We start from the raw sequence: 16,563 nt of genomic DNA, 5'->3' as shown, positions 1-16,563 counted from the left end.
GCACGAGCTAAGAAAAAAGCACAAAGTTCTCAGAACTCTTGAGGAAATGGTTGTCCCAGGATCCCCATGTAAGTCCCCATTCCCCTCCCTACACTGTAAATATCCCTATCTCCCTAGCTCACCTCCTTCAAACACACCTTCACATCCCAGCAGCCCCCTGGGGGGAGTAATGGGACCAGGGCGGTATCTCTGGCACCACACTAGGGATTATCAGGTAATAAAAGCTTTGACTCCCTGAGGAAATGTCTCTCCCTTTGTCTGGGGTGGGGCAACCAGACAGGGCTAGGCTGCTCCTGGCCCTACTATACTGCTGCTTTCTCTCAGTTCCCCAGCTCTCCATTTTTATCATTCAAGCTCCTCCATCTCTGATGTGATCTCCAAGACCCTCCTTTCTTTCCCAGCACATCTTTGGTTTAGTGGTCTCAGCCACCCTCACACCCTGGAGAAGATGGCAAAGAGTAGGGCCACCAGGAGAAGAGGAACTGGCTCAGGCTTAGACCTGAGGTTGGTCTCTGACCTCTCCAGCTCTGCTGCTTTGCTTCAAAGCCATTTAGATTGTGTCACTATCCAGAAAAGTCTTTGTGTCCACATTGATTGTGTCAAATGGCTTCCACATCCTTTCATTTATGTCCTCATTTCCAGGACTTTAATGTGGAAAAGTCTCAGATCCAGAAGCCAAGATGATGGGATTCTTAGATTTCAACCTGGTCTCAAATCTGATGTGTTTAACATGTCAAGTTTTGTATCTTAAATAATATAAATATTTATGTATTCCTTATATAACAGTCTGCCCTACCCAGAGACCCAGTATCCTTCTGCCTTCCAGATTCATGGTCCTCAAAATATAATTTTCATCCCTGTGGCAGGAGTTGAATCACTTTCACATCTGCATCTGAATCAGGCAAGGGGTAAAAGTATGTAGTGTAAACACAAAACAATTTCATTTTTATCAAAAGTTGTTGCTTTTTTGGTGGTGGCGGAATTGAACCCAGTCAGTGATGCTCTACCACTGAGCTACATCTCCAGTCCTTTTTATTTTTCGTTTTGAGGTAGGTTCTCATGATCTTATTTGAGACACTAAGTTTTTTTTTTTTTTAAAGAGAGAGTGAGAGAGGAGAGAGAGAGAATTTTTAATATTTATTTTTTAGTTCTCAGCAGACACAACATCTTTGTTGGTATGTGGTGCTGAGGATCGAACCCGGGCCGCACGCATGCCAGGCGAGCGCGCTACCGCTTGAGCCACATCCTCAGCCCAAGAGACACTAAGTTTGAAACTGGTCCCAAACTTGGAGTCCTCCTGCCTCAGCCTCCCAGTATCTGGGATTGTAAGCATTCACCACCGCTCCCAGCTCAAAAGTTGCATTTTTGGTTTCTCATAGCCCAGTAGCTAAAACATAATCCTATGGCTGTACCTAATTACAAGGAGAACTGAGAAGTGTGACCCTTAGTTGGGATATAGTTGGAAGGGTAGGTCTGCTTACCCCTCCTCCTAGCCTCAGGAGCAGCTCATGATGGGAACAGAAGATAAACTGATTGCCCAGGCTGGCAGGGCAGGGCTGAGGGAGCCTGCAGCCTCTGGCCTTCCTTGAAGAGTTGTGGCAGGCTCTGGGCTCAAAGGCTTCAAGAGTGAGAGGTAGCACTCCAGCCTGGCCCATGGAAGCACATTCAGGTCAGTGTTCCATGGCTTGCTGAAGCAGTGCAGCTTGAACTGGATCCAAGCAAGGGATGCTGGAAATTGAGTTGAATTTAGAGGAAAAAAGATCAAGTGGAGCTGCATTACAGATGAGACTGTAACTCGGGCTTCAAGAGGGCACTCAGTGTACACCACATATTCATGATGTTTGTGTGAAGGAAGTGGTACGAGAGAAAGGAAGTCCAGAGGCCTACAGGAGGCAGGGACACTACAACAGACTACTTCTGGAAGCTTCAAGAGGTGAGTGCAAGTCATTAGAGGCATTCAGTCCTTCTGTAGGAACTACAAGAGGCAGTTGACTCAAAACTCAATATATTGTTTCCAAAGAAGCATGGTAAACAAAGAATCTGAGGAATCTCCAATGAGGGATGCTAGGTTTGAAGAGAAGACCCTGGCCCTTGCAAGCTACTCTTTGAACCCTCTGTGTGACTATGTCCAGCAGATATAGGAGTATGTTGGTGGGGTCAGCAAGCTATCAGTGAACATGCAAGTGAAGCTCTGTCCCTATGTTGCCTTTCCACTCCCAGCAAGTGGCTCATCTCCTATTAGCAAGGCTGGCTTTGGGCAGAGCACATCAATGTGGCCTGACCAGGTTTCTTAGGTTTCTGCTAGAGTCTGTGCTGACTTGGTCAGTGGCTGGGCCAATATTTTAAATTTCACCTGATTACTAATCAGTTATCTTCCATCAGGAATTACCTCGTCTCTTTGCTTCCTTTCCATAGAACTAACCCTTATCCCTTCATCCCTCCCCCTTAATTCTTTTCTTACTCAGAGTGCAAGAGACATGAACCCAACAGGAACTAGTGTAAGTTCAAAGAACAATGTCCTGGGCATTCACAGCACAATGTGTGAGAAGGGCTAGGGTGACTGCTTCATCCAGTACCCCACATCCAATCATCTGTGGCCCCAGGGAATTAGGGTGGGTAAGTTTATTTCCCTGCAGGGAAGAGTTACAGCCAGCGCCCACTGTGCACCCCAAATTCTGGGTCCTGCCACTCTCATTAGAGACCTCACTTATATTGAGTCGGCTCCCTTCTGGGCTTCATTTTCTTTCACCACCACCCCCAGATACTGAAGTCTCTTTCAATGAAGAAAAAGGGGGGAAAAAAGATATTTCCCCCAGACCTAAGTCCCCCCCCCCAATGCTGTCATAAGTCCCTGTTTGCTTGTAAGAAAGTCCTCTGACTACTTCCTCTTCCTCACTTCACCCCCACTCTCACTGGTTCTTGCCAGGGCAGCCTAGGTGCTAAACCCCAGGGGTTCCTTTCCCCTTGTCCACCAGCTCCCTGCTGGTACTAGTGATTCTTTTTGGACCTCATTAACTGCTTCCAGTCTCCTTCCTTAGACCTTAGAGGTCCTGAACTGTGTGTGTGGACCCTCAGTTCTCCATTTGCCTCCTTTCCCCAGAGTGGTTCAGAGGTACCTGTCGCTGCCCCACCCCCAGGCTTCCCCCAGTCCTTCGGGTTCCACCCAGTCTCCACCCTGCCATGCTAGAACCCACAGATCACTAGCAGTTCCTTTGTTGGCCCTTTTCCATTTTGTCCCTTTGCTAGCTCACCCCAGAATGCCATTCTGAGTCCACAACTCTGTTGTTTTAGTCAGCTTTTTTGCTACTGTGACTAAAGGGCCTGACCAGAACAATTTTAGGAGAGGAAAAGTTTAAGGGCTCATGGTTTCAGAGGTCTTAGTCCCCAAAGGCCAGCTTCGTTCCTTGGGGATGGTAAGCAGACCCACCCTTCCAACTGAGGCAGAATATCATGGTGGAAGAGTGTGGCAGAGGAAAGCAGCTCACATCATCAGGAAGCAGAGGACGTCTCCATTTGCCAGATACAAACCAAAGACATGCCCTAATTCCCACCTACTCCAGCCATACGCTACCACTTCAGTTACTACTTAGTTAATCCCTATCAGAGGATTAATTTACTGATTTGGTTAAGACTCTTGACAACCCAATCATTTCTCCTCTGAACCTTCTTGCATTGTCTCATGTGAACTTTTGGGGGACACCACATCCAACCATAACATTTACAAACAGCATATGTTTTTAATTTTGGGGTAGGGATACTTAACCTATATCCCCAGCCTTTTTATTTTTAATTTTTGAGACAAGTTCTCACTAAGTTGCTGAAGCCAGCTTTGAACTTGTGATCCTCCTGCCTCAGTCTCTCATGTCTACTAGATTACAGGCATACCCACTGCACCTGGCTAGCTAATGCATCTTTATTCTTGGCCCTGGGCCACTACCCAAGGTTTGTGCATGTCTCCCACAACACCTAAACATTCTGCTCTCGCCCTCTGCTTTCCCAACTGACTGCTAGCCGAGGTGAGTGATTTGATATCCTCAGAACCAGGTGTAGTTGGAACTCAGTAGTAAATAAGTGGCTTTCCTCTTTTGCCAAAAGGGATACAAGGATGAATTCTAGGTTTGGTGGTCTGGAAGGGACATGAAACAGTCCTGAAAAGCTAAGCATGTGGCCAGAAAGAAAGGGACCAGACCTTGCCTTAAAAAAGCTTAGTTCTGGTTTGGAATTTTTGGTGTGTGTTGGGGGTGGGGTTACAGAAAAAGGGAGTTAATTCATTCATAGGTATATCTCTTACTTAGCATGCAGCGTTTATGAGGCCCTGGGTTTAATCCCAACCCCCCCCCCAAAAAAAAACACAAATGTAAAAAGTCACCCCTTTCCTCTTTTATTTTTTTAATTTTTTTTAGTTGTAGTTGGACACAATATCTTTATTTATTGTTATGTGGTGCTGAGTATTGAATCCAGTGCCTTGCACGTGCTGTGCTAGGCGAGCACTCTACCGCTGAGCCACAACCCCAGCCTCTCTTTCCTCTTTTAAAATAAACACCAAGGACATAGGGATATATCTCAGTCATAGAGCATTTGCCTAGCATTTGCAAGGGTCCTGGGTTGGATCCCCACAGCCACCACCACCCCCCCAGGAGAGGTGGCAAACTACCAGGAACTTTATGACTTTTTTGTTTGGTTTCAATTTTGGAGACAGGGCCTTGCTGTTACCGAGACTAGCCTGAAACTCATGATCCTCCTGCCTCAGCCTCAAAAGTTGCTGGGATTACAGGGTGTACATCAACACACCTAGTACCACCAGGGACTGTTTTTTATTTCTTTTCCATACTTTTTATTGGTGCATTATTGTTGTTACACATTTGTACATGCATACACCATTGGGGCCTTTGGAACATTCTGAAACCCAACCAGACAACAAGGCTAGTTGATCGAATTCAAAGAGTTATTTTCACTAAAGCATAAAGCAAATATTTTCCTAACAATAACCTAGCTAACAAAGTCTCTGAATTTCCCAATACAGTTTAACTGAACATATAGTCCCCAGATTCATTTCAGGTCTCTGCTAATAAGACAATTTGGAAAGTCACATCTGGGCCCATCCTGAAGCACAGGTGCCAGGGCTGCCCCCTCATGTCTGTTGTGACCCTTCCCCATCCTTATCACAGGATATGACGCATCTTCTCGCCCAATGATCTGGTCACCACGCTGCCAAGCCTGACCCTGGCACTGGCATTTGCTATTGATTTCAGATGTGGAGATTGGCTATTAACTCTGTAAATAGAGCTCTGACCCCTTGAGGCCAGTGGTTAGCAGTGGAAGGCTGAGCCACTGACACAGGCTTGGAGGCAAAGGCTGGTTTCCAGGATCGCAGGCTAGCTATGTCCAATTCACAAATGGTCTTGGGATAAGCACAGGATGAAAAGGGGTTTGAACCTTGGGAGACAAAATTACCCCCAGTTGAATGCTTAAAGGAGACTTCAGGTTCTCAACCATGGGCATGTTTAAGTGGGCGACAAGCAGGGGTAGGTAATACCCCAGCAAAAAACCCACCTACAACTGGAGTGACCCAGCCCTGGTGCCAGGTGTATGAATGTGAACATTTCCATTCAGACCATTTTATAGGTGAGTAAACAAGCTCTCTGGGAGAGTGGTCACAGCCTCCCCCAGATCTCCAGTTAGGTTGCCGAGCACCCCACTCTATTCCCCTCTTTTCCACTGGGCAGAGCCCTGAGCTGGGTCAGGGAATCCCAATATATTGCCCCTCTCTAGGCCAAGGTTTCCTTTTTGGGTCAGGAAGGTCTTTATACAGCTCCAGGGCAAACAAGAGTTTGATACACCCTAGGAAGTTGAAAGGTGAGACCAGGAAATGGACCAGCTAGAGCAGAAATCTTGTGACTTCTGTAAACCAAGAAATCATAAAGAAGGTTAAAATAAAAGCAAAGCCAGACTTATCCAAGTGCAAAATAGATTTGCAAATTGGGAAACAGGTTAGGTATCTCTGAAAGGGACCATGCAGCTTTGGGAGAGAAATAGGATTGAGTGAAGTCCAGTGCAAATTAGGGTGGTGGTGAATTTTATAAGTCCATTGAAATATCCAGTTCAGGAGACAAAACTGATCATTGTGGTGTTTTTCAAACCTTACAAGGTATTTAATAATAGAAATTTGTTCCCTTTGTCAAGTTTGTTTCCCAACATGAAACCTTGTGGCAATTTACCACTGTCAGTAAAACTTCAAGACTTGGAAAAGGATCTTTGCTCTCCTTTTGACCACTCTGCAGCCATTTTGATTTTTATGTATGACTTAAGTCCCCTGGGAAGATGAGGGAGCATGGTCTGGTGGCCTTAGAGCCAGCAGGAAGGGGTTGGGTGGCAAGCACTTCTTCACCCCACCTCCTTTTCAAGACGTCACTGGAATCCAGGGACCAGGAGCAGGAGAAGCCACCTCCTGGTCAATAAATACCCAGGCTGTCTGACTAGGGTCTGCAGCTGCCTGAAGGAGCAACCTCCACAGCTCTCCCTTGGTGAGTGAGAATGCCGCCTTAGCTGGAGCTCTCTTTGGGTGCATGGCACAATGTTCCTCTTTCCTATTCCCAAGTCCTTCCACCCTTGAATCATACCCCTTTTCCTTTTCCCCCCAGTTCTATTAATCTGTTCCTGAGCTTTTCACTCCTGGCATGAAAGGGACAGGGGTGGAAACATTTACTCCAGTCACCACACATTCATTCCATATCCCCAACTACCAAAGAAGAGAGATAACAGGCCACAGAGAAAAGGGGCAGAAACTCAGGTGCTCCAAATACCCTACTCTGCTGCTTGACTTATGGAGAATTCCCCTGACCATCCAACCATCTTCCCTTCTATTGGCCTGAAGTCTATTCCCCTCTTAATCTTCCCAAAGGAAGGAGGGACAGGCCTGGCTAACTAAGAGGGCCCTCAGAACTGGGGAGGGAGCCTGCGCTCCAGAGCTCTGTGGGAGGACTGGCGCAGAGGGAAAGGCTTTGGAAAATAATAAGCTGCCCTGAGATGCAGTGTCAGACTTTTGAGTGCTCTCCACTGTCCTACAGAGCAGTGCTGCCATGGCTAGCTCTAGATTAGGCCTTCTGCTGCTGCTCCTACTGCTGCTGACTGCCCACCCTGGACCCTCGAGGGCTCAGCACTGGTCCTATGGCTGGTACCCCGGAGGAAAGCGAGCCTCCAGCTCACTCCAGGACCTCCCAAGTGCTCTTAGGTCCTCAGGTTGGTGATAGGTCCTCCCAGCTTGAATGGGAAGAAAACAATGCTGGTTCCTGGGGTTAGGGAGGTGGGGGCAGGTGCCTTTGTTCCCTTCTGAGGAAGGGTCTTGTGCTCTGCAGCTGGCAACCCAACTCGGGCTGCCGATAGCCTACCAAATGATGCACTGGCTCCCCCTGAGGATCCAATGTCTTGGAAGGGCAGGACCATGGCCCGCTTGTCCCTCCACAGGAACCAGCACCTGGTGTAGACCCTAATGGTGAGTGCGGTAAGAGGTCCCCTTCGTTCAAGATTATCCATGGGTCCCCTTTGGCCATCCTGCCTGGAGACTGGGGAGTGTGAGACACCACTGGGATGCCCCTTTCCCCAGTAGAACAACTGTATTAAAAAGGCCCATATAAAAGAGTGGTAGCTGTGGTGTTCCCTAGACTTCATGACAGCCAAGTCGGTGTGTTTCAAGGTGGGCAGGCCCTCTGGCCAGAGGGAAGAGGGAAGGAGTGCACTTCACACAGGTAGCAGTGCTCAAAGAGCCAAATGGTCATTGACTTGGACTCGGAATAACTCAGTGACTTTAGACCTCCCCAAGACCATAGAAGAATACAGGTGTAGGAAAATGCGTTATTACTAGTTGCAAATAGAACACATGTAAAGTGCACCAGGGGTGCACATGAACTAAAGGAGGAAGTGGTAAATTCCTAGGAGGCACAGCCTTATCGCCTAATTTAAGTGATGTTAGCTCGGGCTTTTACACATCAAGCTTGTTTGGGGTGAACAAGGTCATGGGCTGGAAATCCCCAAGCTGGGTTCTCAGGCTCCTGTAGGAGCGGGGTGCATCCGAGCAACGTGAAAGCAGATCAACTGACCAGATGGCAGGAGGGAAGGGGACCGAGCAGCCCGAGGTATGACTACCCCTCTCCCTTCACAGAACGCAGCCCGAGCGCCCCGACAAGCCATCCTTCAATAAAAGTGTGAAGTCTGCGAAGCTGTTGCCTCGAGCTCTTTTCTTCATCCCCTCCCAGTCCCACTCCCCCAGAAACTCCCTAATGGGGCAGGGGCGGCAGGACCCCGCCGCCTGGACGCCTGCCGGGAGGGCCGGGCCGAGCCCGGGGGCGGGGATGAGTGGTGGGAAAGCCGCGCGCGAGCTCCGCCCCCTGGGGAGGGGCGGGGTCCCGGGGACTGCAGGTCCCGAGGTGCCCTGCGGCCGCTTCCGGGCCTGGCGGCAGCGGGCGGCTGCAGAGCAACACGGCCATGCTCCGCACGCTGAGCGGCCTGGGCTCGTTGCCCCCGTGCCGGGCTCCGGCCCTGCTACTGCTGCCCGCGCGCGGCCGCAAGACCCGCCACGACCCGCCCGCCAAGTCCAAGGTCGGGCGCGTGAAGACTCCGCCCGCGGTGGATCCTGCGGAATTCTTCGTGCTGGCGGAGCGTTACCGGCAGTATCGCCAGACTGTGCGCGCCCTCAGGTGTGTGTGACGGAGGGGCTGGTGACCGTAGGCGCCTTCTGGGGAGTGTTGGGGCGAGCGGGCGGGTAGTGAGGGTGCCGACTTGGAGCGCGTCCCCGCCCAGGCTGGAGTTCGTGTCGGAGGTGCGGAAGAAGGTGCACGAGGCCCGAGCGGGGGTCCTGGCGGAGCGCAAGGCGCAGGAGGACGCCGCCGAGCACCGGGAGCTGATGGCCTGGAACCAGGCGGAGAACCAGCGGCTGCACGAGCTGCGGTGAGTGGGACCCTAGGCGGGGTGCCCTGGCCTAGCTGGGCCCCGCTCAGCCTCGGCCTCTTGCCCCTCGCAGGTTAGCGAGATTACTGCTGGAGGCGCAGGAGCAGGAGCAGCGGCAGGCCGAGGAACGGGCCCGCCGCACCCGGGAAGAGCAGGCCTGGATGCAGCTCAAGGAGCAAGAAGTGCTACAGCTGCAGGTGGGCCACGGCTCTGGAGGTGCTGGGGCTCCTGGGAATGCAGACTCAGTTAACAGAGGGATCTGAGAGAAGGGGCCCAAGGGAAATGCCTGTGAAGCACCAAGAGAGAAGGAGATGGGAGTGGAATTGGGAAAGTGTACAAGCTTCTGGCAGGTGTTAGCTCAGGCACACAAGGAAGGTGCATTTGACCTTGCAGTTGATAAAGTCATAAAGGTTTAGTATGCTAAGCTGAGAATGGCATGTAAGACCAGTGAGGCATAATCCAGAGGCAGTGGATGAGACTTGAATTAAATAGGGCAGAAAGTACCGAGTTTGTGAGAATAACCAGGTAGCATCAAGGAACTGAATCCACCCCTTGGAACACAGAGGTTATCACAGCTGGTGCTTGAAGTTCTGGCTGTGACCCAGGAAGATTGTCTAAGAAAGAGGAATATGACTAAGGCCGTCTGGCATTATTCCACTGGAATGTCAGTGGGACACTCAAATAGGCCCTGGGCTCCAGGCATGGTTTCCTAGGGAGAGCTTGGAGCCTCTCCCTAGGTGGGCTAAAGGCCAGCAGGCTTCCCAGACTGTCAGCATGGGCAGGGCTCCCATGCAGCTGGCCTTTTCTCTCCCAATAGGAGGAGGCTAAAAATTTCATCACCCGAGAGAATCTGGAGTCCCGGATAGAAGAAGCTTTGGACTCTCCAAAGGACTACAACTGGGCCATCACCAAAGAGGGTCTGGTGGTCAGACCTAAGCACAGGGGCTCCTAGTGGGCCAATAAGGACAGTTCCTACCAGGGACAGAGTGTGTATGGGGGTAGGAGGGCTGGGCCTGATCTGGAATGAAGCAGTTGTGTTTCCAAGGAGGAAAGCTTAGGCTTTTCCAGGACCACCCTCACATCTGGCCTCTGCATCCACACTTGGTCAGAAACTCTCAACCACAGTAACCTGTTCTTCCTCAAGTACAACCTCAGGACTGTACCAGACTGTCGAGTGTTTTCCATCTCACAGAGGGTTGGACTGGGTGACAGTTCTCTTGGGCAGCCAGACCATCTCCTAACATCAAGAACAGTAGTTGGCAAGTTACAGTCCTTGAGCCAAATGTGGCCTCCTGCCTGTAAATAAAGTGTTATTGGAACACAACCTTGTCTATTCTTTTACTACTATTGTGCTACTACAATGATAGAGATGAGGAGTTGGAATAGATACTGAATGATTTGCAAAACTAAAATATTATAATTTTTCACAGAAAAAGTTTATTGGTCCCTGATTTGGAGCTTTAGACACTACTGGCTAAGAGCAGGTAACACCTGGTACCTGAGCTACAAATTAACCATTAGCCATGGTTCTCCTTTTGCTTAATCCTGGGCTTTGCTGGCCAGGTGTGGCATGTCCATGACTGCATTTCTCCTAGTTGCTCTCCACCTGTGATTTGAGTGACCTACATCTGCCCTGGCATTCCCAGTATTCTTGGGCCACTCAGAATTGGTGCTGGAGGGGAGGCCTGGTTGACCAAGGCTTTTTGAGTTCATGTGGCTTGTCAAGCCCTTGGACCAAGCCTTATGGGTGCCAGGGATACAGGTGATCAAGATTCAGAAAATTGTGGGATTTTTTTTTTAAATTTAATGACATTTATTGAATATCATATCATTTTAATATTTGTAAGAATTGTGTATTCCTAGCAAACAGGATGAAAATGAAGAAAGTTTGTTTGTTTTTGTTTTTTGGAATGAGATGGAAAATAATCATTTTAAGAGCCAAAAAAGTGCAAAGTCAAGTTAGCTGTATAGTCACCTGGGAAGGAATTTGTGGTTTTAATTCAATTTGAAAATGAAGTAATGATGGAACATAGTACAGCTTTCCTCCCCACTCCCAACCCTCCATTATCCTTTGGGCAGGTGTTCCTAAAACTGTCTTGTTTGACATGTTGTTTTCCTTTTGGGGAAAAAAAAAATCTTTAACTTCAAGGAAATTTAAAAATAACATGTATATAGTTAGAATTTTAAGTACTTTGAAACCAAGGAAATCTTCTTTTAAGGTGAATAGAGAATCTGCCAGATTTGTTCATAGAGTATTAAGATTTGTAAACAGAACATGACTCTTATGGAATAACTAGGATTTTGAGTTTACAATTTGCAACCCAATAAGTTGAATATTATATATTATTTGTGTACAATCAGTGTCTTCAAAAATTGTGCTCTATAAGTGTAATATGAAATGAATTGCATTCTGCCATCAAGTTTAACAAACCAGAATAAATTTTTTAAAAAGATTCAGAAAGTTGAATAAGGTGAGCAGGTAGATCCATGGCCCAGTTCAGGCTCTAAAGCAACATGTCACATAAAGACAAAGACACATTTCTCTCAGATGGAGTTGCTTCCCCTTTGCTGCTATTTGCATGAACTTTAGATACCGTAAGAGGAAAAAGAACCAAACCCAGCTTCTTTCTGTGACCCTTAACTTCTAAAGTTAATCCCCAAGAATCCATGGAGACGAAGGAATATGGGCAGACCCTCATGTTTCTAGGTGAGGAAAACAGCTGAGAAGAGGCAAGCAGAGGTGGTGCCCTGGACCCAGCCTCCCCAGGGCACTCAAACCCTGAGAGCCATGGCCTCCTTCTCAGCTGGTAACATGGGGCACTGATTCTGGTTAGAGCACAGTGGAGTCTCTGCTTTCAGGTGCCCAAAGTAGCTTCCAGGATGAGAGCTGATGGGCACACATTGTGGGCCATGATTTGACCAGTTGCTCCACAGCCTCAGACACCATCTGATTCCCTGCAATGGAAGCCCGTGGTAAACTTTGCATGGGACATAGCCTGTATTAGGAAACCCATTTTTATATATGTACTCCTCTCTCAGCCTGCTTGTCACCATCTTCCAGTTTCATTCTTTCCAAGTTCTCTGTGCCAAGATTGAGACACAAGCCATCTGTCTCCAGATTTTTTGTTAAGTTGTTTAATGGACCTTTATTTATTTATATGTGGTGCTGAGAATCAAACCCAATGTCTCACACATGCAAGGCAAGCATTCTACCACCAAGTTACAACTTCAGCCCCTGTCTTCAGATCTTGAAGCTCTTTGGGCTGATTTCACTTCACTCCTGCTAACATCCTGCATGGGGGCTATATCGCCTTAGCATTCACTGTCTGCTGAGGTCAGTATGTCATACATGTCTGCCTATCAACTAAGCTTCAGCATTTTTTTCTCCACCCACAGCCATCTTCCTCATATAGGAAGCCTGTGTTACCTTTAGGTTAACTCAAGTCCAGTCAATCTGTACTGTTTCTAATGAATTAGTGCTATAAGCGGCTTAGATAGGCTATCAGTTCCTACCAGTCTGGTCTGCAGTTTTGTGGGATCCCCCTTTAGATGGTCTAACTTCCAGCAGAATCCTGGATGGCCATGGTCTTTCTCAGATACCAAGATCTCTTCTGATTCTTGCCTCAAGTTCCAAATGGTTAGGTTTCCAATTTACAATACATGCTCTGCTGTGTTGTGGGGAATAGGGTTGCCAGAATCATCCTTGCTGCAGCCTGGACCACCTATAGACTCTTCCCTTATTCAAGGTCTCACAGATGAATGGTAGATTTGAGGGCTACCCAGTAAATGCATTTGGAGCAGGACATCCAAATGTGAGAGCTTTCATAAGATTTGAAGAGGGTCAATTTGTGTATCTGGAGTAAACAGGGTGGATCAGGACACAAGTGCAATTTGTATTTCCACTCCGGGGAAGGAAGGTTTTCTGTTCCTCCAGAAACTGCTGAATGGGCCCCTCACCCTGCCCCAGGATTTGTCTCCCCACTTATTCATAAGTGTTTTACCACACTTGGCTCTGGCTCCTTCTAATCCTCCAAGCTAAGCAGCACGATATCAATGAGGTAGACTTTCGTGAAGTCCTGGGGATAGATGGGTGGTCAAGGTCTTAAAGATAAGATTGAAAACTTGCAGAGTTGGTCATTTCTTAGGCTGAATAGTGAGGGTGCCAGACTGCTGCCAAGCGAAGTGAAACAGCTTATAGTGGCGGGCAGACAAGAAAAGAGAAGGATGGGTTTGCCGAGTTAACAGGCACTGGGGCCTTGTTAATCTTTTCTATCAAGGACACCTCACTAAGTCTAATTGAAGTTACTTCTCCATATTTTTTCCAGTGTACTCAATTTTCTGCATGGAAAACAATCACAGGTGCTCAATAGTCTCTGAAATCTTTGGGAACAGTCCCCCTGAACTTCTAAATACAGAACTGAAACCGACACATAGGTAATAAGCCCAGTTGACTGCTGAAATAGGACAATTCTGGCAGGAAGAGTTTTGGAATTCTTTTTTCCTTCCCAAACGCAGGACTTCTGTCCAAAGAAATATTGCAGGGCTGGGGGGATCCCCCAAGAATCTATGGAGTGGTAGAGTGCTTGCCTAACATTCAGGAGGTCCTGGATTGGATCTCCAACAGTGACGGATGGGGGGAGACAATATTGCAATCCAAAAAACCTGAGACAGACCAGTCTAGGGTTGATAGTGGGCACTTCCCTCGTTGGGTACTTTAACAAATATATTCTCAGTCCAGGTAAGTACATAAACAATAAATATGAAGCTTAATGAATTATTATAAAGTGAACATCCATGTCAAAGAATAAAACACTGCCTGGGTCAACTTCAGAGGCTACAAGCCCTTGAAGTCAAGAACTTGTGAGGAAGAATCCCACTGTAGTGCCATCAAAGGGACTGGGAAAGTGACAGAAGCTCAGCGCTTCAGAGCAACATAAACCCTCACCAGTACTGCACAGTAGCCTGTGGATCACCGATACCCACAGTCATCTTCCCCATGTGTTTGGGCCATTTCCCCTTATTGGGGATAAAATAATGCACACATGGTTAAAGCTTCTAGGAAAGTTATGTTGTATTTCGTACCTTTTTTTTCTTTCTTCCTTTCTTTCTACCTTCCTTTTTTTTTTTTTTTTAATTGCTGGCTACTAAGGGAGAGAAATGGTCTAGGAGTAGAATTTTGTGTTTGGGAAATTTGAAATTTGAGGTCTGAATGTCAATCATGGCTACAGCACAGCTGCCTTTACTGCCGGAGCCAGAGCCTATGGGTGCTACTGCTGCTACTCGTTGCTGCTGTTGTTGGACGATAGTCACTTGCAGAACCCAGGCCCTCATCTGTTGTAACTGTCAGAGGTGCCCCAGACATGGGAAAATGGATTTGCCTTCCTCTGTCCCTAAAAAAAATTAAAATTTAAATTAAAAAAAATCTTTTAAGAGGAAATGTTGGTCTACCAGTACAATATTACAGTTAGATGGCAGAAATAAATAAATGCTGGTACTTTTGCACAGTAAGGTAACAATAATGCTCTGTTTTAAAGAAGGATTTGGCATGTTCTCATGACAAGGAAATGATAAATGCTTAAAATGATGGATATAATAGTCTCACATACACATTGTACCCCATGAACATGTAAAAATCATTATGTGTCATTTATTAAAAAAATATATTTTGCCAGTGTCTCCTAGATTATTGTTCCTCCTAAAGAGAAGCCAGCTAGTAAAGAAATCTGGGAAATGTGGTTTCAGGCTTGCAGTTTCCCTGGGAGCTGAGAACTACAGAAAAAGTACCAGCATCAGACCAATTTTTTAGAAGAATTGTTTCTCACAATTTGTAGAATTAACTGTGGGAAAAGTGGAATTGTTTTATAGGGAATTTTTTTATTCAGTGCTGGAAATCAAACCCAGAGCTTTGCTATAACCCCAGACATTTTTTAAACACAGTAAAATCAAATTTGAGACCAATATACTTTGACAAGACTTTGCCAAAAAAAAAAATGGAAGAAGAGAAACAGAAGAAAGAGGAGAAAAGGAAGAAGGAACAAAGGGAAGAAAGAAGGAAGGGGAGAAAGAGGGAAGACAAGAAAGGAAGAAAATCTCCAAGACAAATGGAAGAGTGTTTGCATGATGCCCCACTCACCTCTTCTACCTGGAAATCCATACAGAATAAATAAAAAATAGAGAAAGCACCAGAAAGGGCTACATAGCTTTGTAATTACAAGATTGATGCATCTCCTTGGGTTTGAATCCCAGCTTGTCCACTTATCACTGGCGTGTCTTTGGGAACATTTCTTAGTTGCTCTTTGCCTCAGTTTTCTCAAGAGTAAGGTAAGGAAAATACTGGTATATACCCATAATACTGTTGTGGCAATTAAATGAGAAATTATGTAAAGCTAAGCTCTAAAGTTGGTGACAAGGATGCAAATGTTCAATACACACTAGATGCACTTGTTTTGTTTGTTTTGGTGCTGAGGATTGAACCCAGGGTCTCACACACTATACCACTGAGCTACACCCCTAGCCACTCCCCTCTTTTTTTCTTTTTTTTTTTTTTGTGAGAGTGGTCTCAATCTCATATCATGGAAGGAGAAGAATTATCTGCCAAATGTACTCAAATTGGGAATGAATTCCTGAGAGGCCAAGTTCTGCCTGCAGTTCCCCTTATTTCCAGCAGAGGACAGTCTCATCAAAATAGTGACAGGGTTCTTAAAATTCTGAAGGTGAAGTTGGTAAATTTGAGTTTATTATGTTTATTATTATTATATAAAGACCTTTACTTCAAATATAACAATAAAATGTAAATGGATTGGCCTGCGAAAGTACCAGTGTAGGGGCTGGGGTTGTGGCTCAGTGGTAGAGCGCTTGCCTAGCATGCGTGAGGCACTGGGTTCCATCCCTGGCACCACATAAAAATAAACAAATAAAATACAGGTATTATGTCCGTCTATGACTGAAAAGAATATCATATAAAAAAGAAAGTATCGGTGAAGCCAGCAGATCATTGGAAGAATTATGTACACTACTGAAGGAAAATCCCAGCGAATTATGCTCAAAAAGTGGGGAAATTGGACTGTCTTTACAGAAGGAAGAAGGTCCATATACTTCTTTCATGAGCACAGTGGCTACAGGTGATTCCTTATGTTTCTAAACTCATTTGCTTCTCCCAGTTGACTATCAATCAAATTATTAGTTGAGGTCCCAAGAGCCATGTAACCGACTAGAGAACATCTAAAGTTCTTTCAACACTTAGTTTTGGGACTTTTCACAGATGAAGATGAAAAAGAAGGATAGAAGATACATAACACAATCCCATCTGAGTCCATCACACCTCTTGTATTGGAAAACAAAAACAATAACCCCTTCGGTACTATTAAGTTTTCTGAGTCCAAGGTAGACATATTGTGACATTTACATAGCAACACTTCACTCAGCCCCCACACTTTTCTAGTGACCATCTGGGTCAGCACAGCACTATACATGAATGTAGATATAAATAAAAATGTAGGTATTGCGAGCCTGAATCATTTCTAGTATATTTTGCCCTTCCTGTTCTATAGCTGCCAAATTCAGTGAAAAGCAATGCAATGTAATCTCCAATTGTTTATACAATTTTCTTTATAGTTGGAG

The 16,563-nt window shown here is 46.4% G+C and overlaps 1 protein-coding gene and 1 pseudogene across 1 annotated transcript; both read left to right on the top strand.

Annotated features, from left to right (window-relative positions):
- Positions 1-392: 392 nt before the first annotated feature.
- Positions 393-7,645, top strand: Gnrh2p (gonadotropin releasing hormone 2 pseudogene; annotated as a pseudogene).
- A 777-nt stretch (positions 7,646-8,422) lies between these two features.
- Mrps26 (mitochondrial ribosomal protein S26) lies at positions 8,423-10,267 on the top strand. Its single transcript, XM_005320534.5, has 4 exons — positions 8,423-8,693; positions 8,797-8,943; positions 9,017-9,140; positions 9,761-10,267. Exons 1-4 carry the CDS (start codon positions 8,482-8,484, stop codon positions 9,893-9,895), a joined length of 618 nt encoding a protein of 205 aa, XP_005320591.1. The 5' UTR covers positions 8,423-8,481; the 3' UTR covers positions 9,896-10,267.
- The last annotated feature ends 6,296 nt before the right edge of the window (positions 10,268-16,563 follow it).

The sequence above is a fragment of the Ictidomys tridecemlineatus genome, chromosome 5 (genome assembly GCF_052094955.1).
Source record: "Ictidomys tridecemlineatus isolate mIctTri1 chromosome 5, mIctTri1.hap1, whole genome shotgun sequence".
NCBI lineage: Eukaryota > Metazoa > Chordata > Mammalia > Rodentia > Sciuridae > Ictidomys > Ictidomys tridecemlineatus.
The sequence above is the reverse complement of the archived record's forward strand: the minus strand, read 5'-3'. Positions and strand labels throughout refer to the sequence as shown.

What these genes read in the sequence shown, in the direction of transcription:
- Mrps26 (XM_005320534.5), top strand. Translation starts at nt 8,482, where the DNA reads ATGCTCCGCACGCTGAGCGGCCTGGGCTCGTTGCCCCCGTGCCGGGCT. An exon ending in CAGACTGTGCGCGCCCTCAG is followed by an intron (nt 8,694 to 8,796) that starts GTGTGTGTGACG and finishes GTCCCCGCCCAG; the next exon opens with GCTGGAGTTCGTGTCGGAGG. An exon ending in CAGCGGCTGCACGAGCTGCG is followed by an intron (nt 8,944 to 9,016) that starts GTGAGTGGGACC and finishes TGCCCCTCGCAG; the next exon opens with GTTAGCGAGATTACTGCTGG.